This window comes from Daldinia childiae, assembly GCF_008694065.1.
Source record: "Daldinia childiae strain JS-1345 chromosome Unknown Scaffold3, whole genome shotgun sequence".
NCBI lineage: Eukaryota > Fungi > Ascomycota > Sordariomycetes > Xylariales > Hypoxylaceae > Daldinia > Daldinia childiae.
Window position 1 is genome coordinate 864,950 of NW_022984644.1, and position 23,525 is coordinate 888,474.

The 23,525-nt window shown below is 45.4% G+C and overlaps 8 protein-coding genes across 9 annotated transcripts; 5 read left to right on the forward strand and 3 right to left on the reverse strand.

Moving 5' to 3' along the window:
* Positions 1 to 56: 56 nt before the first annotated feature.
* GL218_02977 (putative flavin-nucleotide-binding protein) lies at positions 57 to 954 on the forward strand (the record flags this gene model as incomplete). The annotated part of the gene is made up of 2 exons (XM_033579519.1): positions 57 to 123; positions 179 to 954. The coding sequence occupies 2 exons, from the start codon at positions 57 to 59 to the stop codon at positions 952 to 954; spliced, it is 843 nt and encodes a 280-aa protein (XP_033437594.1).
* Positions 955 to 2,815: 1,861 nt separating this feature from the next.
* Positions 2,816 to 4,688, reverse strand: GL218_02978 (uncharacterized protein; the record flags this gene model as incomplete). The annotated part of the gene is made up of 3 exons (XM_033579520.1): positions 2,816 to 3,226; positions 3,280 to 3,583; positions 3,634 to 4,688. 3 exons carry the CDS (start codon positions 4,686 to 4,688, stop codon positions 2,816 to 2,818), a joined length of 1,770 nt encoding a protein of 589 aa, XP_033437600.1.
* Positions 4,689 to 5,126: 438 nt separating this feature from the next.
* Positions 5,127 to 6,344, forward strand: GL218_02979 (Mating-type switching protein swi10; the record flags this gene model as incomplete). Of its 2 annotated transcripts, none has more annotated exons than XM_033579522.1 (1): positions 5,127 to 6,344. In XM_033579522.1, the coding sequence occupies one exon, from the start codon at positions 5,127 to 5,129 to the stop codon at positions 6,342 to 6,344; it is 1,218 nt and encodes a 405-aa protein (XP_033437601.1). The 2 variants fall into 2 exon arrangements, with proteins under 2 accessions (XP_033437601.1, XP_033437602.1); XM_033579521.1 differs by having other exon boundaries at positions 5,616 to 6,344.
* Positions 6,345 to 8,654: 2,310 nt separating this feature from the next.
* Positions 8,655 to 10,326, forward strand: GL218_02980 (putative mannosyl-oligosaccharide alpha-1,2-mannosidase 1B; the record flags this gene model as incomplete). The annotated part of the gene is made up of 3 exons (XM_033579523.1): positions 8,655 to 8,848; positions 8,901 to 9,082; positions 9,137 to 10,326. The coding sequence occupies 3 exons, from the start codon at positions 8,655 to 8,657 to the stop codon at positions 10,324 to 10,326; spliced, it is 1,566 nt and encodes a 521-aa protein (XP_033436775.1).
* Positions 10,327 to 12,934: 2,608 nt separating this feature from the next.
* On the reverse strand, positions 12,935 to 14,735 carry GL218_02981 (uncharacterized protein; the record flags this gene model as incomplete). The annotated part of the gene is made up of 2 exons (XM_033579524.1): positions 12,935 to 13,380; positions 13,439 to 14,735. The coding sequence occupies 2 exons, from the start codon at positions 14,733 to 14,735 to the stop codon at positions 12,935 to 12,937; spliced, it is 1,743 nt and encodes a 580-aa protein (XP_033436774.1).
* Positions 14,736 to 15,482: 747 nt separating this feature from the next.
* Positions 15,483 to 17,489, forward strand: GL218_02982 (Carboxypeptidase S1 like protein A; the record flags this gene model as incomplete). Its single annotated transcript, XM_033579525.1, has 1 exon — positions 15,483 to 17,489. One exon carries the CDS (start codon positions 15,483 to 15,485, stop codon positions 17,487 to 17,489), a length of 2,007 nt encoding a protein of 668 aa, XP_033436773.1.
* A 3,230-nt stretch (positions 17,490 to 20,719) lies between these two features.
* GL218_02983 (Fructose-1,6-bisphosphatase) lies at positions 20,720 to 21,876 on the forward strand (the record flags this gene model as incomplete). Its single annotated transcript, XM_033579526.1, has 3 exons — positions 20,720 to 20,844; positions 20,911 to 21,692; positions 21,746 to 21,876. The coding sequence occupies 3 exons, from the start codon at positions 20,720 to 20,722 to the stop codon at positions 21,874 to 21,876; spliced, it is 1,038 nt and encodes a 345-aa protein (XP_033436952.1).
* A 207-nt stretch (positions 21,877 to 22,083) lies between these two features.
* On the reverse strand, positions 22,084 to 23,249 carry GL218_02984 (uncharacterized protein; the record flags this gene model as incomplete). The annotated part of the gene is made up of 3 exons (XM_033579527.1): positions 22,084 to 22,378; positions 22,445 to 22,778; positions 22,898 to 23,249. 3 exons carry the CDS (start codon positions 23,247 to 23,249, stop codon positions 22,084 to 22,086), a joined length of 981 nt encoding a protein of 326 aa, XP_033436766.1.
* Between the last annotated feature and the right edge of the window lie 276 nt (positions 23,250 to 23,525).

Here is a 23,525-nt window from a genome sequence, read left to right on the forward strand (position 1 = left end):
GTTTCGACAAGTTAAAGCTACAAGTTCAAGAGCAAGCTTCCAGCAACGTCTTCAAAATGCCTTCTGTCAACCTTGAGTACCCCAAGCAACCTTACAACAAGGTTAACCGATATGACTCTCGAGGTAATACACATATAACCGACATCCAAGGTTAGGTGATTTACTAATATCTCTCCAGCTACCTATGCTCTAGAGACTATCCACCAGATAGTGAACGCTTGTCCTATTCTCCATGTATCCTTCAACGTTCCTAACTCCCCCTTTCCCACGATCCTGCCTATGATAGGACAGATGGGCTCGTTTGACCGGCCTAGCGCGGATACCGGGGATGTACTCGAGCTTTATCTCCACGGGTACGTTTCATCGCGGTTCGTGAACATGTCGCGAAACGCCACCAACGACAGCGCCTCGCCAGGGGAAGAAGAGGGACTGCCAATATGTGTGGCTGCCAGCCAAGTGGATGGTCTGGTCCTATCGCTCACTCCGAACTCGCACAGTTACAACTACCGTTCGGCATCACTGTTCGGGTATGCGAAACTAGTAACTGATATCGAGGAGAAGCAATACGCCATGGAACTCATCACCAACTCCGTAGTCCGCGACCGCTACCGGCACACTCGCGTCCCGCCCAACGCGGCCGAGATGCAGAGCACCAGTGTCCTACGAGTCAAGATCTCCGCCGGCAGCGCCAAGCTCAGGACTGGCACGCCTAAGGATGACACGGCAGATATGGAGAACGGCGAGCTACTGGACAGGGTGTGGACAGGTGTAGTCCCCGTGCATTACACCCTGGGAGAACCAATCCCTGGGCCCTATAATAGGGTAAAGCAGGTGCCTTCGTACCTGCGGGAGTTCGTCACGGATTCTAATCGCTATGCGAAGGAGCTGGCTGTTGAGGATGCTATGAAGCCAATGGCGGCGAAGCCGAAACATCATGATGATGATGATGACTGATTTCGCTCTAGTTCGTGGTGCTTTTTCCTAATTGTTAAGCATTGTGCTTGTTGTTGTCATGAAAGAATCTCGAAGTTGAAATTGGCTAGCTTTATATTGATTCCGTTGCTTTTAAATCATCACCTCGATCTTTAAATATTGCAATTTTCTCATATTAATAACGAAATAACGCATGTTTTAATGTATTGGTGAAATTTAATTTATGATATTACTCTCAGGTTGTTAGGATCTAGACCATCCTATACTAGGCTATAAGTTAAGTAAAATATGCTGTCGTATCGGCCCTCACAGCTTACTATATGCATAGGTGCCTACCTAGGTGCCGATGAGATACCTAAAGTAGTAGAGATTAATTGTACATACTATCGGTTAGTGAAATGATTGGCTGTTTACTCGTCCAAGGTCTACTCATGTTCGCATTTTCCAACATCTAACATGTTTCTCTACCCACCAGTATTTTTCTCAGTAATTATTAGAGTATCATTTGCTGCCTTTTTAGTAAATTTCAATTTCCCGTCTATTGAATAGCAGTGTTATCACAATTACAGTAACTCCAAACGTTTTGCTCTATTGTTTCATTAATATGGAGGCTTTAGCAGCCCTAGGTGTTGCTATAGCCCATGTTAGTTAAAACTATCTTACTCGATGCTCTTAACACCGAGGATCTGGGCCAGCCGATCGAACCGGGATTCTTAGATATAGTAGATAGAACCTTGGCTTATCACTGGCAAACTGCTGCTACGAATCCACGGGAGACGGCCCTTATATATGGGTTGGGAGACTGGAAGAATGTCGGCGTTGGAGGACATTGGGTGAGAATGTTATTGCCCAGTACATATTTGGGGTTAGTATTATTCCAATACTTGCCAATTTTACCAACCTAGGATTTCTGGGCGTTATAGTCATATTACCCCTTCCCTACTATCTCGAGGCTTGGCTATGGGAAACATCACTTCATATACAAGTCAAAATTGACATTTGTATGAAACTATTACTCGGATGGCCCCATGAGAGGTTCGAGTTCCACCGGGAGGAAGAAAGTATGGCCAGGTTTTATCGGCGACCTAGAACATTATGGGTTGTTTACGGACGAGGGTTATGGACCGCATCCAAAACTGATTGTAAAAATTCTTTTGGATGCTGGAGCAAATCCCAATGCGACCATAGGGAAGATAGGGAGACTCCGTCAGCATTCCAGACCTTCTTAGTTCTTGCCTCTGGGACAAGTCTAGAAGATGGAATTGCTGCTGGCCAAGACTATCACCTCCTAGGTCTTTTCCTATCTCATGGAGCATCGAGCAGTCAAACCTTTTCATACGACAATTTGAATATGGTTATGAAAACGGGTACAGGGGGGTCCAAAGTGCTACAAACACCATTAGAATTTCTAGAGGAACTATACAAGGAGGAGCCAACGGCGTCCCTGAACAAACTCCTCTTGATATTACGTTCTTACACTGAAGAAAGCATGGCCTGTTCTAATCAACGGCGTGCCACTGCACCTCCTCAGGAATTAGATATCTGTGACTTAGGGGTAACTCAGCCACCTATGGAAGCAGATCTAATGTCAGGATCACCACAGGAGAAGGACTAAACACCACGAACTAAAGCTATAGTTATACCTTTCAGAAAGTTCTCCTATAGTGATATACGATAAGCCACAGCTTGCCCTTCCGCCTGAGTTCCTTTGGCGTGATTCGGCCTAATCCCCACGGAAGAAAAGGACGCATGTTGATTTTTTGATAGAAAATACACGCCCTGGATTGAAAATGACCATACACTATTTACACGGACTAGATTATATATATGCTACATAGTTTATCATGGGCAAGTGCATTGAATACTCGTGGCGTTATCGCGCTCACCAATTCTGCCAGATAGAAATCGGTAACACGGTCCGCATTACAGCCCAATGGCCCAAAGCGCCCTGATCGTGCCACTTCTCCAGCTTCTCGGTCTCGTTCACTCTGAGAACCCCCGCGTCAGCAGCAGCAGCCAAGAAAGCCGATTCTTTCACCTCGTGCTTGGGTAAGAGGTATGCCCTCCTGGCCAGACTGCCGAGGTAGTCGGCTTCGGTGGGTTTTCGGAACGTGACTTTCTCTCCCGTCTTGGTACAAAAGACGATGACGTTGTCGAAATCGCGACCGGCCTCTTGAACTACTTCTGCAGGAGGAGCCTCGCTTTCTCTGAAGATGCGGCATGAGGGGAAGACTTCCCTAATCGTATTCATTACAATACTAAGAGGAGGTAGAGTGAAATCGCCAGCATAGTTCTAAAATCATTAGTTTTAATGGTATTAATATGCATATACGCAAGAAGGCTTACAATAGCGATCACACCATTAGGCTTTAGCATGTGTCTTAAGCCTGATAAGAATTCGTAGGTAAATAAAGGTATTGGCTCTGCGCCACCCGTGAAGACGTCATGAATAATATAGTCGTAATATTCGTGGAGGATATCTTTATTAGACTGGCTCCAGGAGATTGCGTCTTGAATCACGGCTGTATGATTCAGGGGTAGCCCGAAATATTTCTTGGCGAAATCGTATACCACAGGATCGATCTCGACAATGGTCGTGTCTATACCATGAGCTATCAAGGCCGATGGTGTAGTTCCGATACCAAGGCCACTAAGATATTATGAGTAAAAGAAAAATATTTATAAAAAAGCGTTACTTACATATTTAGAGCTTTTGCCTCATTATCGGGTGCTTTATTTGGAATTGGAATGAGACGCACTGCTTCGAGTTGAGTAAAGACGCTGTATATGGGTTCCGCAACTATTTTCCGCCCAAATTTGGTCCACTCGCCGCCAAGTAGACTGTGGTCACACCTCATAGCTCGGAAGCCGTCGTTATGATTGTTCAGGACTGAGATGTACCCAGTGTTGGACTCCCATCGATCAACTAATGACCACCCACTGGCCTGTAGGGTTGCGTTTAGAGAGCTAGTAGCCATCGGGGTCATGAGATGCGTATTGTAAAAACCAGCATGCAGGATCGCCGGGATGGCCCAGACGAGGAGCTTCGACCGGGCCATGATGCTATAAGTCGCAGCTAGTACCAACTCCAAACCCACACGCGTCTGCGGCAGCGATTTACCAATCTGTTCAAATAGTTGCTGTAGCGTTTCCTTTTCAACAAACTTGAAGAATGCATATGAACCTAGACCTGGCGCGGAGCTGGCAATGGATTTCGGCAAGATGCTCAGATCAGCGTTTTCAAGAACGTCTGCTATGCACGCCGTACTAACTACGACGAGAGGGAATAACGTAAGAGCCTCGGTGATAGCTGGTCCTAGCTCCGCACCGAAGGTCTCGCTCGCCTGGAAGAGGAAAAACTGGGCCATAGGGACATATGCTGCTACCAGGGGTAGTAGAGAAATCGTCTTGAAAGGCAAGGTGCGTCTTAGAACAACATTAACTCCCCATCCTACGAACAAAGCCGACCATACTACTCTCTGATGTAGTCTAGTTGCAGCAATTTGGCCGTAGACAGGCGACAGCGTCAGCTGAGAGACATTGGCATAGACGGCCATGAGTATGATCAGGGCTGCGGCCTTTACATAAACAATAGCCTGCTCAATAGCCCAATTGATCCAATTTTCCTCCTTAGCTTGGCCGGCTAGGACCTTAAGTTCCTCTTCAAATTCTTCCTTGGTCTCCGCAGGTTTCTTTGGTCCTTTAGCTCCCGTTTGAGACGCCCCCTTTTTCGGGGTCTGTTTTCGTGGAGGCATGATGAGAATAATAAAAGAAAATCAGATAAATTCGCTGGTTAATATGCAAACATGCAGAACAATTATAGCTACAAAATTAATGAAGAATGGGAATTATGGCTCTTAACAGCCTGCTGTTAGGGCTCTCATATCCTCTATCTTACTTCTTGTATGATATTGTAGTGTTTTTATAAGCTAAGAGGATCGAAGTGAACAGATGTCTTGATAATTCAATAAGACGGAGTTCTTTACAAGCCATTTTTGGTGGATCTGTGGCAGTGTAGATACATAGGTACATATTTGGGGACATAATTGTGGCTAGTTCGACTAGATCGCCTTAGATCTGACGGGAGCTAAGACTTATTTGGTCTAGGTCGATGACTCCGGCTGCCTGCATATCTTTGCTTGCGTAGGACAAGAAGATAGTTTCCTCTTAAATAAATATTGCGAATTGCGAAAATGGACGATGATGATGACTTTGGTGCCGATGCAGATTTCTTATCTGCTTTGGCTTCCTCTGCGGCTGGAAGTAACTCCAGTCAAACTAGATCCCAACCTACCACGAACCGTGTTCAACAACCCGTTCCCCAAAGAATCCAACAGCCAACTCCTCAAAGGATACAGCAACCGACGCCTCAACGTTTAGACAAACCACCACCGACTTCTAACTCGGCCGCGCCTAAGATTGTTCAACCGACACCTCAAGCTCTCCCACAACGCTCATCCGGTTCTTCAATTCTAGTGTCCCCGCGCCAAAAAGGGAACCCCGTATTAGCATCCCTACGTTCAGTGGCATGGGAATACAGTGATATTCCTGCCGATTATGGCCTGGGGCTAACAACATGTGCCCTATTTCTAAGCCTTAAGTATCATCGGTTACATCCCGAATACATTTATACCCGAATTCGCAATCTACAGGGAAAATACAATCTGCGCATCCTCTTAACTATGGTCGATATACCCAACCACGAAGATTCCTTACGCGAACTCTCCAAGACCTCATTAATCAATAACGTTACCATAATTCTTTGTTGGTCCGCTGCCGAAGCCGCGAGATACCTCGAATTATACAAGTCCTACGAGCACGCGAATTTCGGTGCTATTAAGGGGCAGCAAGCTACGAGTTACGCCGAGAAGCTCGTCGAGTTCGTCACCGTACCTAGAGGAATTAACAAAGCCGATGCTATTTCTCTGGTCAGCGCATTTGGTAGTCTGAAGAACGCAGTCAATGCCGACCCCGAACAGGTTGCTGTTATTGGCGGCTGGGGAGAGAAGAAAGTGAAGAGATGGTGCAGTGTTGTAGAAGAGCCGTTCCGAGTTCAACACGCAGCTAAGAGACGCCTTGTTGACGAGAGCAATAGCGCAGCGGACAAAGCTATCCCGCTGAGTCGAGTACCGTTGAGGGATATGCCTCGTGTGTCAGCCAATCTGTCTCGAGGCAGTGCTATTACAGAACCACAAGGTGAATCGCCCTCGGAGCCTAAACAGGACCACCAAAGTCGAGATGCTGCTATAGATGATTATGATGAGGAAGCAATGCTAGCGGCGGCCATTGAAGAATCCAAGAAGACAATGGTGCAGGAACAGCCGTCTAGCTCGACCTCAAAAGCACGCGAGGAAGACAAACTGAGCGATGGGATAGCCGCGGCACTCGCAAAGCTCAGGGATAAGGGATAAGGTACGATGATGATACCTGCCTTGTTTGGGTGGGCTAGGTCTAACACTCGGAGCGTCCCGAGCAGTGCTACCTCTAAGATGCGAAGGTACGACTTGAATAGCCTAGCAGAAAACCATGGCATTCATGAAAAGGTATCACAGTAAGGAAGAGCATGTGGTTCACGATGCATATTCCCATATGATCTCGGTCAGGTCATATATATTCTAGTGTAACCAATCACCTCGATGTCCGAAGGTACATAACACTAATAATGCAAGGCGCTAGTAGGATCTTCTTGGCGGATTTCCCCAGGGAATCTTGGTTGAAGCGGTCTACCTAGCTGCAATCTAGCTGTAATTCAGGTTTGTCTTTAGCTGGGGAGATCCTCGTAGGAATTATGCATATATTCATAGGAGGTAACTAGGTGGATTCCGCGGACAATTTCTTAAAAGATCCCTTGGATATTCTCCGGAAATATGCTAGATGTTAGATATTCCTTATCCGGGTTTAAAATTATGACGTTGTGGAATAGCCCCTCGCAGCGGTAGATCCAGGATTAAATTATCACAAGTGGTACGTCAAGTTAACAACGAATCGGATTAGAAAAGGCCCTGCATCAAAACTATAATATACTTATAATATACTTAGACATATGTTGGACTCTAATAGTGCATATACGATATGTTGTGTGCTTTTCCTTTGACTTGTGCATATTAAATATGTACAACAATCAGTTCCACGATGAATTGCTGCTATGCATGGATATGAGGTTGGGGGCGAGCCCATCATCGATCGGTACCTGCGAGAATCCGAATCTTTAATTTCGGCGGTTTGTACCCCCCCTTTTTTTCCCTTTCGCATGGGTTCCCCGCACGACAGCTTAGATAAGAGCTAAGTTAATTCTTACCTCGACCAGACTTTGCCTATGAAGTGCCGATAATCTTGAGTTTTGGGGTAAGGTACCGGAGCTTAATTAAAATAGTTGGGGTTGGGGGTTAGGGGCGCTAAATAGCGCGGGGGAGAGATTAAGTTCAGGCACGCGTCCAGTAACGTTGGATTCTCATTAGAAGCTACAGATGTCGCTAACTTACAAACATCAAACACGAACAGGTAATATAGTAGCCCTAGCTTCCTTAAACGCCTCCGTCTATCCCCTATTAATTACAGTAGGTATGCGCTGACCTCATAGCACAGATATAGTTTAAAAATCTTAATTTAATCTTCCGCCTATAGTTTAAGACAAAATTCCCACAAATGCAAATATGATATTTCCCCGTCCAACCTTGCCTTGGCAATCTATCAAGCGGATTTTGCTTGTGTCTTGGTCACAAGACATCGAACCTGGAATCTCCACCTCTTTGACATATTACCTATTTACGGCCCGTTATCCTCTTCCCTAATCCTGCTTCTTAGGCGACATCTCTTGGACCTGCAGATCCGTTGCCCCTTTTGGAAGGTCATACATTTTTCTTAATTATCAAGTATCCGCGCATCTCGACTATGTATTGCCTAGAATACGGTACTAGTAAGTGGTTACCTATAAACCTGGGATTTTAACTGGTAACGTTTCTCCCTTCGTCGCCGGACGGACACCTAGTCCTGATTAGGGCACTGTCTAAGCGCTCTATCATATGAGCTATTAGCTATTCGGGGTAACATATTCGTGATGTTCAATCCGTGCCACATGGCCCATTTTGAGTGAGACTTGGGATCCTCGTGCTTACAGTCTGTGATCATCAAAGTTGCATTGCAGAGACCCTTAGCTTGCATACCGAGCATGCTTGACCTCCCTGTCTTGTTGGACGGCACTAGAGATTTGATCCCCGTCCCCAATAAACTCGCGAGCCGCAAAGACACCGCTCGACATATATTGATACATATTGATAAGACTACAAGCCAAGGTTGGCTGGTCGCAGTGTTAGTTCAAGTTACCAAACAACATACCCTCACATCCACACACACATACTTAACTTACAAGCATAATCTACAGGCATGATATCCCTGTTATTGCAGTCGAATTATGAAATACCTCCTGTCCAAGCTCTTGGTCCCTTTGGCTGCTGATTTAGTTAGTAGATATGGCTTATGCAGGTGACAGACATTCGCCTTCTGTAGCAAATTGTTACAACCCTGAGGCCCCCATGTCTAAGTAGTTCACATACCGCAACGCTCAGACTTAGTATAAGACTCGGACCTATTCCCTCTCCTTATCTCCTTTCTTCATTCCTAATGTCAGCTATTTAAACCTCACTAGCTCAGTCCGCAGGTTCATTCGCTTGTATTCGCATCATATTTTAGAAATAGCTGGAATTATCGCATATCACACAACTATGGTGAACACTAAACAGGCTCTCGCCTTTCTAGGCAGTGCCTCTTGTGCTATAGCCCAGCCTTCATACGTGTCTCATCCTGAAAGAGCCGATGCTGTTAAGGCGGCGTTCCAACGTTCTTGGGATGGCTACTACCAATATGCGTTCCCTAACGACACTTTAAGGCCTATCTCAAAGACATACCAAAATGATCGGTATGTGAATATCTTAAAGGTGAATTTGAGCGTGGACTAACTGAAATGACAGAAATGGATGGGGAGCCAGCGCGGTTGATGCCATCTCTACGGCTCTCGTAATGGAAAATGGAGATGTGATCAATGCTATTGTAGACCATATCCAGTCCATTAACTTTAATGCTACTGCTCCCGGCTCAGAAAGTGTCTCTGTATTTGAAACTACTATCCGCTACTTGGGCGGTCTCCTCTCAGGTAAGCCACAGCGAGGATCACTCTAAACATAACCATTAACTCACTATACACCAGCATACGATTTTCTGAATGGTCCTCTAAAGCAATACGCAAAGGATCAATCTTCGATTGACAAAATTCTTCAGCAAGCAATTAATCTAGCTGATATCCTCAGCGTGACTTTCGACACCCCTAGCGGAGTTCCTATAAACACACTAATCTACAGCTCAGATGGGTATCACGTCGGTAGTGATACCACCAATGGTATTGCCACTATTGGAACTTTGGTACTGGAGTGGACTCACTTGAGTGACATCACGGGAGATGATAAATATGCAAAGTTAACACAGGTCGCTGAGGACTACCTTCTCAACGTACGTAATCCAGATGTAGGCGAGCCGTATCCTGGATTGATCGGAACCAATGTCAAAGTTTCCGATGGCACCTTCGCAGACTCCAGCGGTGGCTGGAATGGCGGCACGGATTCATTCTACGAGTATCTCATCAAGATGTATGTCTACGACCAAGACCGCTTCGGCGTTTATAAAGATCGATGGATTGCCGCCGCCGACTCTAGCATCGAGTATCTAGCATCTAACCCGACCAGTCGCCCCGATATGACATTCCTTGCTGCCTACGGTGGATATGACCAGCTAGAATTTGTGTCAACTCATCTTGCGTGCTTCGACGGAGGCAGCTTCATTCTCGGCGGCTTAACCCTCGACAATGATAAGTACACCAAATTCGGACTCGAACTTGTGAATGCCTGTCACGAGACCTACCTTGCGACCGTCACCGGTATTGGACCGGAAGTTTTCTACTGGCAAGACAGCAATGTAGCAACCAATGCTAGTAATAATGGCCCGCCCCCACAGGATTCCGCTAGCTTCTATGAGACTGCTGGCTTCTGGATCCCATCCGGCGGCGGGAGTTACGTGCTGCGGCCCGAGGTCGTCGAAAGCTTCTACTACGCGTACCGCGCGACTGGAGATACCAAGTACCAGGATTGGGCTTGGGAGGCGTTCCAAAACATCAATAAGACATGCAGCGCAGGTGTCGGATACAGCTCCATCCAGAACGTGAATGCCGAAGGTGGCGGTGGATTCGACGATTTCCAGGAGAGCTTCTGGTTCGCCGAGGTCCTGAAGTATAGTTACTTAATCCAGGCGGACGACGCGGCGTGGCAGGTCAATGCTGGCCACGACAACACGTGGGTTTTCAACACGGAAGCGCACCCTTTCCTAGTTAAAGGCCAACCAATCTAGACTTACAGATAGATCAAGAAGCGTGTTGATTTTTGAGTATCCAGTGGGGGCGGTTAGGGGTTAATTAATATTGCATTGGGTCGGCGTTGGTTGATCAATTCTTGTATATATTTGGGAATACTTTCGAGGTATATTTTTATTGGGCAATATACCATCTAGTTTTTACTACCTTGTGCGGCTGAATGCAACACCATCTCGATGCCGTGTTACTAAGCTCCGTATTATTTACTCCATAGCGATGAATCGATCCCAACCATACCTTGAATACAGTATCATATATAGAGACATAGAAAACAACCTAGTTGATTTACGTCTATTACCAAGTTAGAACTCCTGCCCCCTAATGCATCTGCACTATTGGTCGCACCATCCAACATGTGTCACCTAGACTAATCCAATATGTTCTCCGCGCCTCATGCCAGGAGCCGAGACACGGCTGTACTGTACCCCCGGAGCTATTCACAACAACATTCCGACCAGCTTCCGATAGAGTAACGTACTACATGAATACAAGGCTTTTACGGTGGACTATTAGTCCAACTGTGCCAAAATCAAAAAAGTCAGTCGCACTATATCAAATAAGGTAATAGTAACATTAAGATTACAGTATAAGTTCGGCTATTTCTACTATATACACAATTTATAAGGTAATACATACCGTTTATATGGGGATAACTTTACTAATATACGTTCGAATTACTTGGAATTGGTATTGGTATTTTCATTAAAAAAAGACAAAAATTTCAATCCCAATTTCATATAACTTGACCCTGGATTCGTAAAGATATTGGAAACACCATATAATTATAAACATTATTAAATACATTACGGGCTACTTTCCCTTTCCCCACGAGCTAAAGATAACAACCAATCAGATTTAACCTTTACTTTAACCTTAAACATATACAAATACGTAAATATACAGAATGCAACTTATACACTGCAATAACTTCGCGAATATCCTATTTTAAAAATTATAATTGGTATCATTTTATAGCTTCAATTAATGCGAAAATAACAATCTAAGTTGCATGTTTATAAGATACGTATTGGATAGTTTATCCGTTGTTGAAATACCTATCTATAGCATTTTTAAGGTGGTGGTCTTGAAGGGTATCACGTGTTAGTCCTTCTACATAGCACCTATTTGATATTGATATGATATTCTAGCAAAAAGACATATAAAGATGCAACTTGAATCATTAATTTCGCATTAATTGAAGCTATAAAATGATACCAATTACAATACTTAAAACGCTATATTCATGAAGTTATTTGAGTATATATCGCGTTATGTATATATAATAATAAAAATAATGATAAATAATATAAAAAATCTTATATCTCAGGTATTTCGGGATACTGTGCACCTAGCGTTGCTTATTAAATTACCCTTTTTGGACAGCTCCCACCCATTTTCTTGATTTTGGCACAGTTGGACTAATAGTCCACCGTAGCTTTGTCCCTTGAGCTAATCGTTTCTAAAAATAGAGAAATAGAAAGAAGTGGGGTCGGGTTGCGAATGCGAAATGGAGATTGACGGTGATATGAGGGAGGTAAATTTATCGGCGTGGTTAAGGATTCGAAGGGCAAACGTTTAAAATAATTGCTGAAGTATTATTGCTGGGTAGGTAAGAAGCTGTATCATCTGTTTTAAACTAAGCAACGTACCTAATCTATTAAGTAACCTTTGACTTTTTCCCTAGACCACACAGTAACTCCAATGGTGCCGGCGTACGAGGTCGAGCAATTGGAGCTATAACTACCTAGTTTAAAGAAAGGCCTATGTTTTCAAACTATGGTGATACAGCGTGATATGAGATTAATACGAGCCCTAAATATTTAAACACACCCTAGGGTTATAGCGTCTCGACGCAAGGGCTTATACATGAACCGCACCATATTAAGTATCTACGCCATGTGTATTTAGAATCTGTCTAGCTCAAAGTTTTAAATATCTCATGAAGAATGATACAAGGAGCAATTAAAATCATGATATTTTTAGCTTATATCGTCGCTATTTCTGTAAGGAGAGATATATGTGTAAGGGATAATATTAGTAGGTGTGTTTGCTAATGGTTCTGGAATAGAGCATCGTAGCATTCATCTATCGATCTCAACTTCATCCCTTCAAAACCATTTGCGACTTTTTCACGAGGAAATTTTCCCAATGCTTTGCGTGGCCTTGAAACTACCTATTTTGGGCTCAAATATCGACCTCGGTGGTAAACCAACTTCAGACTAGACAATATCGACAATCAGAGACATGAGGCAAAATCTTAAATCAGAAGAACTCGCTATATCATCATAGCAAGTTCTCCTTTAGAAGTCATTAGGCTAAGCCATGCACGAGATCAAAGGGATTGATATTGGAATAGGGGAACATGGAGGTATGGCCAAGGTTCAATATGGTACTTAATATACCTAAAATAGATATATGTTTTGCTCCGATCTTCCTACCTACCTCGGTATACTGAACCCAGGTCGCTGGAACATTCCGACCCCAACACAAACTGAACATTATATGAATTCCTCCACACTTAAGACGACACGGTCTAATTTGATACCAAGAAGATAAATGGTAAATATAGACAGCTAGTGGTAGTTTTCATCCCAGTCTCACAATCTTCCACATCTGCAGACATTCCTGCAAATCCAAGGACAGCGTGCCCTCATGTGCTGTAGAAGTATCCTTAACCAGAGCAACCAGCAGACTAGCCAAAGCAAAGACTACTTGATCTTCTCGCAATGCTTCCAAATCAGACCTCCTCATGCCGCCGTTATCGGCCCAGGATTTCCACAGGTCGAGCATCTTGCAAATCGACGAGGCGAACTGGCCATCAAGGATCATCCGGTGTAGTAGCGAGCCTACCACGTCCCTGAGAGTTGTGTCAGAAGTAATGTTAACGCCGCTAGCGATCGCAAGTTCCTGGTTCCGCTTGAGCCAGTGCAGATTATGCTCGGCCACAAGCTTCGTGTCCCATTTTGGGCTCTGCAGCGCCTCGGACGTGCGCGTTTCGCGACGCTGGTTCTCGAGCCTTGAATGGTCGCGCACTGTTAACGAGTAAGATAAGCATCACCTTTCTCATAAGTTTCTATGACGATTACTCACTGTCTTGTAATCTCTGGTTCATCTCCCTCTGCATCCGATCTCGAGCAGCAATTTCCCGCTGAGGAGGGGTCATCTTCGACTCGGCCATTATAGCGGCGCGCTGGTCGGCACTGCGTCTGAAGAATAGATCTCGAGCCTCTTCTTGTCCGTTATAGTTGGTAGCCCACTCAGGTGTCTGTGAGGCATCCACAACGCCTAGGAGTACAAGTATACCACAGGGTAGACTGTCCCGCCGGGCAAAGTTGAGAATCTCATCGGGGATTTTGTAGTTCCATAGCACGGTTTGGCTCGTAGTCCCATAAGCTGTCGCGACGCTAGAAAACCAAATGCCATCGGTCTTGCCAGGGCGGATCCGAAGATGCTCAATATAAAGGTTTTGTAGATTTATAGGCGATCCTACGGCTTCATCCTCCTGACTCTTCGCAGATATTAGGCCTTCAACGGATATCTGGCATGTTATAGTTGCTCTAGAGTTATTCTCAGCCTGCTTTTGAATCGAGTCGAGAGATTCTTTGTGTAAGCTACTATGCCTTTTCTCCTTACCCTTTTCTATATCACCCTCTTCGGCCTCTCCCTGAGCAGAAGAAGGCGTCTCTTCGGGGCCAACCCCTCTAGTAATCTCAGATGGTTCTGGTTGAGGCGGTGGTAGAAGCCTTACCCAATAAGGGGGTAAGGAAGAGAAATCCCGAGTTGTCCAATGCGATGACCAATTCGCCTTAAGAGACAGATGTCCATCGGAATCGTCTAGAGGAGCGATAGTCAAAGCCTCATGCTGCCCATCAGGTGACTTCAGTAACGAGCAACCCGTGGGGGTCCATAGCCCCGTCGAACGCAATAGTTTCCAGCCGTGCGCATCAGGGATGGCACCTAGGTCTAGTAAATACGCGATGAGTTTGTCAAATGCTACGTCGACCTGTGGTTGTCGAAGCTGGTCCGCGTATTCCACACGCTGAGTTTTAGCGCCGATAGCGCGAGTCTGCCAGTTGAAAGTAGTCCACGATCCACCGGGAATAGAGCTAGGTTGCCGAGAGGGCCGCCAGTATAGCTCAGTCTCCTCGAAGCGATCACATGGCGTGACAGCATATCGTGGTAATTCCACCTCTATTACTCGGTTCACCACATCGCTACGCGTTAATGCTGTTAAACGACCGTGTCTAAGCATGCGCTTAATCTTAGATAGGGCGGCTAGCGTTGCGACGGTGTTGTATAGGATAGGCAAGACGCCAAGGACGGCTAAGGGAATACCAATAAAGGTGATGATATCGGTGGCCGAGTAGCCTGAACCCGTCGAAGACATTTTGGCGCCCTGCCTAATAAACGGAATATATATACAAAATTGTTCATAGATAATGAATATACTAAGAAAAGAGAATATAATGAACTTCTTATCATATTGTGCTAATTCGGGTCAAGCTCAGCCCCAGCTGAGCTGAAAACTAGTGTACTCTGGGCTTGATGCATATTTCGACGCGAAGCGTGTTATTCCTTTTACCCTGATAGAATTCTATTATATTGTAGGTTATAAGATATAAGGTCGAAAATAAATCTTCATTGATCAGCATTTTCTTAGATTGACATATAAGAAGTCTTTTAGACCTAAAACTTGAATGACCCTTTGAGCACCTTTATATAGCTTTTTCATCAGAGGTTGCATAAATGGATTGCAATTTATGTATATATATAAAATGCTATCGAGTAATCGGGGGATATCTAATGCAAGGTACCCGAGGCTAGTGTGATATGGGGTTTAGATCGATTTACGGAACCGCTTTCAATCTCCACATGATCTCGCAGGAGCCCGCAATCACGAACTTGCCCACTCCAATCTTCATTTGTACTATACCTTAGATACCTCATATATCAGCTCACACATTGAATTCTAAGATATTAGCTATCTAGCTATAACTTCTTATCTCACTAACTACCTACTTAATTACCTTCTATTGCTACTTTTGCCTTGTCTTGGTTCTCGTAACCTTCCATCCTATATTCTTCGGCCTGAGAGCCAATTACGACCAAGAATGACGACCATCAGACGGCGATAATGCGACTGAACTGCGCTAATGCAGTTCTAGTTGCTGCTATAAAACTATTATGCCTCGTCAATGGTCAATTCCCGAATTCTACGTCCCAGGACCTGAATCTCACTACCATTTCCTCACCGATCGACCCTAATATCAAGATCAGCTATAAAGTACCTCATGGAGCCTGTAACACCGCATTCGAGTCGCAAACTCAGTATACTGGCTGGGTGAGCCTCCCGGGTGATTTCCCTACCAATACTTTCTTCTGGTTTGTTGGGGCGCGGGATAAGCAAGCCAATTCTAGCCTAACCATCTGGCTCAATGGCGGCCCGGGATCGAGTTCTATGTTCGGCTTCTTTACAGAGAACGGTCCTTGCGAGGTAGTTGATAATGGCACCGACAAGTTCACCACTATAGCGCGAGAATGGGGTTGGGATAGGGCGTCGAATATGTTATTTATAGATCAACCGAACCAAGTTGGATTTTCCTATGATGTTCATACGAAAGGTTCTATCGACTTGCTCACTAACGAAATCTATACCCCACCTGACAAGAGACCGGATTCGCTACCACCGAGCGCATATCTAGACGGTACATTCAGTTCTATGAATATCAACCATACGTCTAACACGACCGAGACATCAGCTATTGCCATATGGCATATGCTACAAGGTTTCTTAGGGGCTTTCCCGGAATTGAATCCTCCAAAGGACAACATCTTGGGCGTGAATCTGTTTTCGGAAAGCTACGGAGGGAAGTACGGCCCTGCGTTTGCGCAGAAATGGGAACAGATGAACGCCGTTCGAGGCAATAGGACTATTTCAAATAGCACCTCTGTTGAGATTCGCCTTGTCTCACTTGGTATTGTAAACGGCTGTGTCGACGACCTGATCCAAGCACCGTATTATCCCATCATGGCGGTTAACAATCCTTACGGGTTTCCTGCCATCAACTCCGTCAGAGCAAAAATGGCCAATGCTAGCTTCTATACTGACGGTGGGTGTCGAGATCTGATCAACCAATGTCGAACCGCAGTTGCTAGTAAAGACCCGAATAACAGCGGTTCGGTCCCAGACGTGAACCGCATCTGCGAGTCCGCTTATAATAACTGTACCAATAACGTAATGTTACCTTACTCAGATGCTGGCCGCAGCCTCTATGATATCGCGGCGCCTCTGCCCGACTCATTTCCGCCCCGGCGATATCTAGAATACGTGAACACGCCAACATTCCAAAGAGCCATTGGTACGCGCCTCAATTACACGGAGACCAACAGCCAGGTTGCCGCAGCCTTTGCTTCCACTGGGGACTACGAGCGCGAGGCAATGGTACCCAAGCTAGCCTCACTCCTCAACGCAGGTATTCGCGTAGGATTTATATACGGCGACCGAGACTATATTTGCAACTGGCTGGGCGGCGAGGCAGTATCCCTAGCGCTCGCCTCATCCGTAGCAGGCTATGAATCATCCTTCATGTCTGCCGGATATGCGCCTATCATCGTCAACGACAGCTACGTCGGCGGCGTAGTGCGGCAATTTGGCAACCTGTCCTTCAGCCGCGTGTACCAAGCAGGCCACTTTGTACCAGCTTATCAGCCAGCCACGGCTTTCGAAATATTCGCGCGAGTCATCCGTGGCGACAGCGTATCCACAGGAGAGAACATCGACCTTTCTACGTACAACACCACAGGCTCCACCGAGGCCAACAGCGCCCTTGACCTCCCCGCCGCCCCGTCACCAACCTGCTGGCTTCGCGACGTGCCCGGTAGTTGTGGTGAAGAGCAACGTAGCGCCATTCTAAACGGCGATGGTTTCGTCGTCAATGGCGTTGTACAAACAGGTCCGACGGTGACGACCCCGCCAGCTTCTGCTGTTGCCGATCCCTCGACAACTACGACACAGCTCACCGGCTTGTTTACAGCTACCGCAACACCATCAAGTGTAGCCATGCCAAGGGTAAAGCCTAGTATTGACTTAGGATTAGCTGTCGGCGGCAGTGTTATTGTTGCGATACTACTTGGTTCATAACCCTAACTCTCACCCTTATATAGTACTTTGCACAGCATATCTATTTATCATTGGAATCTTCCACTTTGGCCTAAATCATCATACTAGATACCCATACCTGAACAATAAAGAATTGTTGATATTATACACAATGATCTATTAAGCCTCGCTGATGCAGTTAACATGTGCCCGAGATGGTTTAAAACCAAACAAGAGGTCGTATCATACGCATATACCTTACCTATTAATAGTTGACTGTCTAGGTACATAGTAACACAATTGAATTTTCAGCGATAATTCCAATATACGGACGGCACGGCACAACTCCTCTATTTAGTAACTTTTCAAACATTGACGCCAGAGACGAAAAAGCAGTACTTCGCAAACTTCAATATTACCATTGTTAACTATTCTGATTACACGTTGAGTAGGAACCATGTACAATATATTCCTGCATCCTATGCTAACTTGCTGGATAGTCTAGTACAGCTAAAGAAACCAAGCATTACTTTATATCACTTACCTGTTGATACTCACAGTAAACTAGCCAAAGCGGTAATATGTCCGTATATTAGTTATAAGAGCATGGTATAGCACTAGAGAATCAGTCAGCTTGATTCTAAACGACGGGGAAAAAACAACCAAGTTTGAAACCCTATATCAGATCCACAGCCCTGTCAAAGGCAATATCATCAAAGCTGTCGAGCTATGTTGACCGTCGTGAAATTATTGGTTCATCATTATAGGGTTTGTAGCAGTAATGAGAAATTCGAGCTCTTACCTTTATTAGCCAAGCATAAGACAACAAGGTCACTGCCAGTAACATTCAGTAAATACTATCATTTCAACAAGTTAGCCCAGAGCAATGCTTGAGCGAGTGTGAAAAGATTCCATCTGCTGCAGTCAGACATGACCGGAGTCATCAACGCCGTAAAGCTCTGACATATGCTTGTCAATTTTTTAGTCGGATCATCATATTGCAGCAGCATGTTGTCTTTCAAGTATTGGGCGTGTACTAACCGAAGCTGTAGGACTAGACATTACATCTATAACTGAAAGTTAGAATAGGTCGACCATATAATAAATGATGACAGTGATACAAAAACAATAGTTCAGAAAATGCATGAATGGTAGTAATTAGGTTGTCTACAACGGTAACCCGAATCAGACTCGTCATCTGTGCTCATCAGGTAGGTGGTTGTTTTTGATGTTGAGATAAAAAAAATATTGCTTACCTTAGTCACACATGTCACGAAGCCAAGGTTTATATTCATTGCCACAAGACAATTACAATCAATGTTCCAGTTGATCATTGAATACCAAGTTGTAGAACAAATATTGATAGAATACTGCTTCGGAGATCCCATGTTAGCCGACATGCTCGATGCGAGATTAATCGATAGAGACGTGGATATCGTAATCAGTGGGCGAGGTTTTCTAGGCCTGCCGCAAGATGGCGTATCGACTCATATAATAAAAATTCGGAGCCCAGTGCCGCTTCATCATTTGAGGATATAATATCGAGTTGAAAATTTGCATACCGTTTGGCAATTAGTCACTTGGACCATCTATACGCGATATTAGCAACCATATAGATGTCAAGGTTTGCGAAATCGAGATGCAGGAAATATATATCAGACAACAGCCAGTTTTTTTCCTCAAGAGCATAAGCCTCGGACGGTAATTTCCAGCTATGCATTTGCATAGAAAGAATCATCATTTTGGTAATATGGAAGACAGGATGGAGAAGAAAGCTTACCTGTTAGGTGTTATTTGAGCTAGATCGCAACAGACCCAATACCCCGAGGGAGGGCGGATCACCTGGGATCGCATTAGCATAATGAAGCTCGAGATGGTTTCATTAAGAAATTAAGATCCGAATATATCCTCAGACTGACGTGTAAAAACAGTTTCATTCCCGTAGGTCAAAGACTCTAGTTTGCGGTTTACAACTTGTCATCAATGAAAGATGAATAGAAGGAATTTCTGTGTACTTACATCGCGTTCAGAGAAACATTATTTGGGTGATGTTGTTAAGAAGGAAGAATTGACGATGGTTGGAGGAAGAAAAAAAATTATTTCTAGCTTCTGAGCTTCAAACTAAGTGGGGCGTGCCTGGTGGACTCGCGCCGGGAAAAGGAAGGTTAATAATCCGAGAAGTTCGGATCAATCAAACCCCGTCCAGGTACCACTGCAGGTGCCCACCTACCTAAGGTAAGACAGGCACGTGCAGAAATCCTGGAGCCGGAGCTACCTAAGACCGATACCAACAGGTGCAGCCCGTGCCCCTCTTTCGGCCCTAGTGATCTTAGCTCTAAAGCTCTCCCTGTTCTCTACCCCTCATCTGCATCATAGCGATGTCAATTTTTCTGTGTTACCTCACTATCTCAACTAACTCCGATTTATTTCTGGGTACGTCGGGAAACACGTACATAATGTAATACTTGTATTACCTCATTCCGCGGTCAAAAGTATTTTCTAATAAAATAACCCCCAGTAACAAAAACAAAAACTTTTACCGTGTCACATGAAGATATTCGAACGAATCAAGGGCGCTCATCTCAGTCCGATAGCTCACACAACGCGTATCAAAAATAGGTGACGTTTAAAGGCCGAGCTTACCGGCATCTTCCGTATCTCCCGCCTCGGTATAATCGATGGCGGATGGCAGATGGCGGCTTAAATACCATGACCCGAAAAATCCTCTTTTTTAGAATCCATCAAATCCATCCGCCATCAGCTATCCGGCTACACTATTGCCCAGCCCACATTTCCCCTTGGCCGGTGTATGGGGACTTCTGGGTCCTGGGGTCTAGAATGACTGCATGGCGGTCTGCTCGGGATGATGCCGTATGTCATCGTGCTGTTGTTACCCGCAGTACCGAGCAAACCAGTAACAACACATTGAAAACAGTGTGAAGAATGACAAAGACGTAATTAGACGCTTTATAAACTTTCCAATAACCCCCTCGGCATATAATTCTGAGCAACACCATATATTTTCGTTTGATCTTTCTCACGATAACTTGCCGGATTCTAACCTATTAAATCAAATCAAATCAAATCAAGTTCTACCAAATCCTCATTAACCCAATTTCCCCATTACTCCAAGATTCTATTCTCTCCATTTCTCCGTAATTAGTACCTGAACTTACCCCAAGTAAAACCTATTAGGTTCCTTTTGTGCCTCCCTCCCTTCCTCTCTCATCCCTCGGCTTAATTTTAGATCTTCCTTACCTCTTCTAAGCATAATGGCGTCGAACGGCAATGATGTACCACCAGCAGAAACGGCTACTGTAAACACAAACATTGTGACCTTAACTCGTTTCCTTACAGAAGAGCAGACCAAACACAAAGAGGCAACTGGAGATTTCACGTATGTTCCTATTTTATCCAGGAACCACCAGTAAATCAACTATAGCTAATTTGATACTCTTATCAGATTATTATGCCACGCTCTTCAATTCTCCTTCAAGGCCATCTCTCATTATATTCGCCGAGCCACACTAGTAAACCTGACAGGTCTCGCCGGTCAATCTAATGCGACGGGTGACGACCAGAAGAAGCTTGACGTCATCGGAAATGACCTTTTCATAGCAGCTATGAAATCATCGGGGAAGTGTGCATTGTTAGTATCGGAAGAGGAAGAGGAGGTAATATACTTTAAAGATCACACCGGAGCTCGATACGCTGTAGCTTGCGACCCTATCGACGGAAGCTCCAACTTGGATGCTGGTGTCTCCGTTGGAACTATCTTCGGTGTTCATAAGTTGGCCGAGGGTTCTACGGGAACAAAGGAAGATATTCTGAAGCCTGGAACAGAACTTCTTGCTGCCGGATTCACCATGTACGGCGCGTCTGCTCAGCTCGTCATCACAATGATGGGCGGCACTGTCAATGGCTTCACGTTGGATAATTCGTTCGGCGAGTTCATCTTAACACACCCGGATATGCGAATCCCGAGGCAGAGAGCTATTTACTCCGTCAACGAGGGTAACTCTCTCTACTGGGAAGACCATACCAAGGAGTACTTCAACTCTCTCAAATACCCTCAGGGTAACGGGAAACCCTATAGCGCTAGATATATTGGTAGCATGGTGGCTGACGCATATCGAACGCTGCTGTACGGTGGTATCTTCGCCTATCCCGCCGACAAGAAGAGCCCTAAGGGTAAGCTGCGTATTCTATACGAATGCGCACCTATGGCTATGGTTTTTGAAAATGGTAAGTGATGACCCCGGTATCTTTTTTTCGGGATTATACTGATAGTTCCTTAGCCGGTGGCCAAGCCGTGGACAGCAAGATGAGACGTATGCTTGAAGTCGTCCCCGAACACATTCACGATCGATCAGGTATCTACTTAGGTAGTTACGACGAAGTCGAGAAGGTCAAGTCATTTTACAAGTGATTTAAATCAGATGGGTTGCTGTTGGATATTGGGCCTTTCAAATAGGTTTGGCGCTGAGGCAATGAGCATTGGAGCATTGGATACCTCGTAATGAATACCAATCTGATTTATAATGAGGATATTACCCTAGAAACTTATACGTGTGACTCGCAAGTAATATGTATAAAATCGTGGCTTTCCAAATATAATATACATTATCATGACTTCTTAGTATAACTTAGGGAAAAACTTGGGCGTATTTCGCTTCCACTCCTGATAATCTTTACGATGGCCATACTTAGCATCGTACTTCTTCTCACTCAACGGCACACCGGACACTTTCAACAGCAAAGAGGTTATAAACGCCGGGCTCACAAACGATACTACCAAGACTAGGAGCTTGCCCAACAAGCCACCCGAAAACCCAAGTCCAACCTGAACTGGACGTGCCACCAAGACACCAGCAGCTGTAGTAGCTATACCCGTCCACAGCGTACATTCACCCAAGTAATTTGGGTACTGGCTACACATTTATCAGCTTCTCACAATCTTTCATAACTACCTAAGTACCACTTATAGGAACACTTACCTCCGACTCCACAGACCCTTCGTCATGAACGGCTCATCATGCAACTTCTCCTTGCGACGGTGCAACCACTCACCCTTCTGCCAATCAGCAACGATCTCGAGCGCGAACCCGCCGGCAAACAGCGCCAGGCCCAAGACATCAGTTACCCGTAGCGGCACGGCGGCAAGCGCCGCGGGTGGTACCGCGTTAACGGCCAGCACGGGCGCTAGACACAGCGACACCCATGTCGCTTGGCCAAACCAGGCGCCTGCGAACTTACCCGGCGACCCGCGGAGCGTGTCGAAGCGGGAGTCGTGGCCTTGGTGCAGGACGCGGCGGAAGAGGTACGTGCCCACTACAGAGGTATATTAATAACTTAACCTTCTCACATAACAGAGGCACTGAATTCCATCCCATAGTACTGAATACTATACCTATTAAAGCACTAGGACAAAAATAGAGAGAATTACGCACATCTAACAGACCAAAAGACCACAGCAGCGCTCAGCGCTACCTGGCGCCAATGAAAGCCCGCAGTCGCCGTAAACGGGCCTAACAGGCTTGGTAACGGCGGCTTCGGGGCCCCAGCCAGCGAGGCAGCAGCGCGGGCACGGAGGCTGGGAAGGTACAAGCTTAGTAGGGTGACGGTGAGGAACGTCGCGGAGCCGGAGATATCGTAGAAACGCTCGGTTTGAGCAGCGATTGATGGGATGGCTACGGCTGTCTGCAAGGCAAAAGCCGCTGCGACGCTAGGTACTACCGTGCGTAGGAAGGGACTCCGGAAGTTGGTTAGGTGGAGGAATTTGTGTAGCATGCCTGATGCCATCGTGGAGATGGTTGGGTTAGGGGAGAGGGGTATGGATTAGGTATAGATAAACACTATGAATGGATGGGTGGGTGGCTACATGTTATATACTTGTCAATCCGGTATCGTGTACATGTGCTGCTTTAAGAGTCAAATATGTCACGACTTCGTGGTGACGTAGATGGAATTCTCAGCTAGTTATAGAAAAAAGAAAATGCTTTTTCTATTGGAAGTTGGTGTGTCGAGCCCCACTCTTGATCGCCTTGTTAAATCATTCTTATTGAGATCTTAAGAACC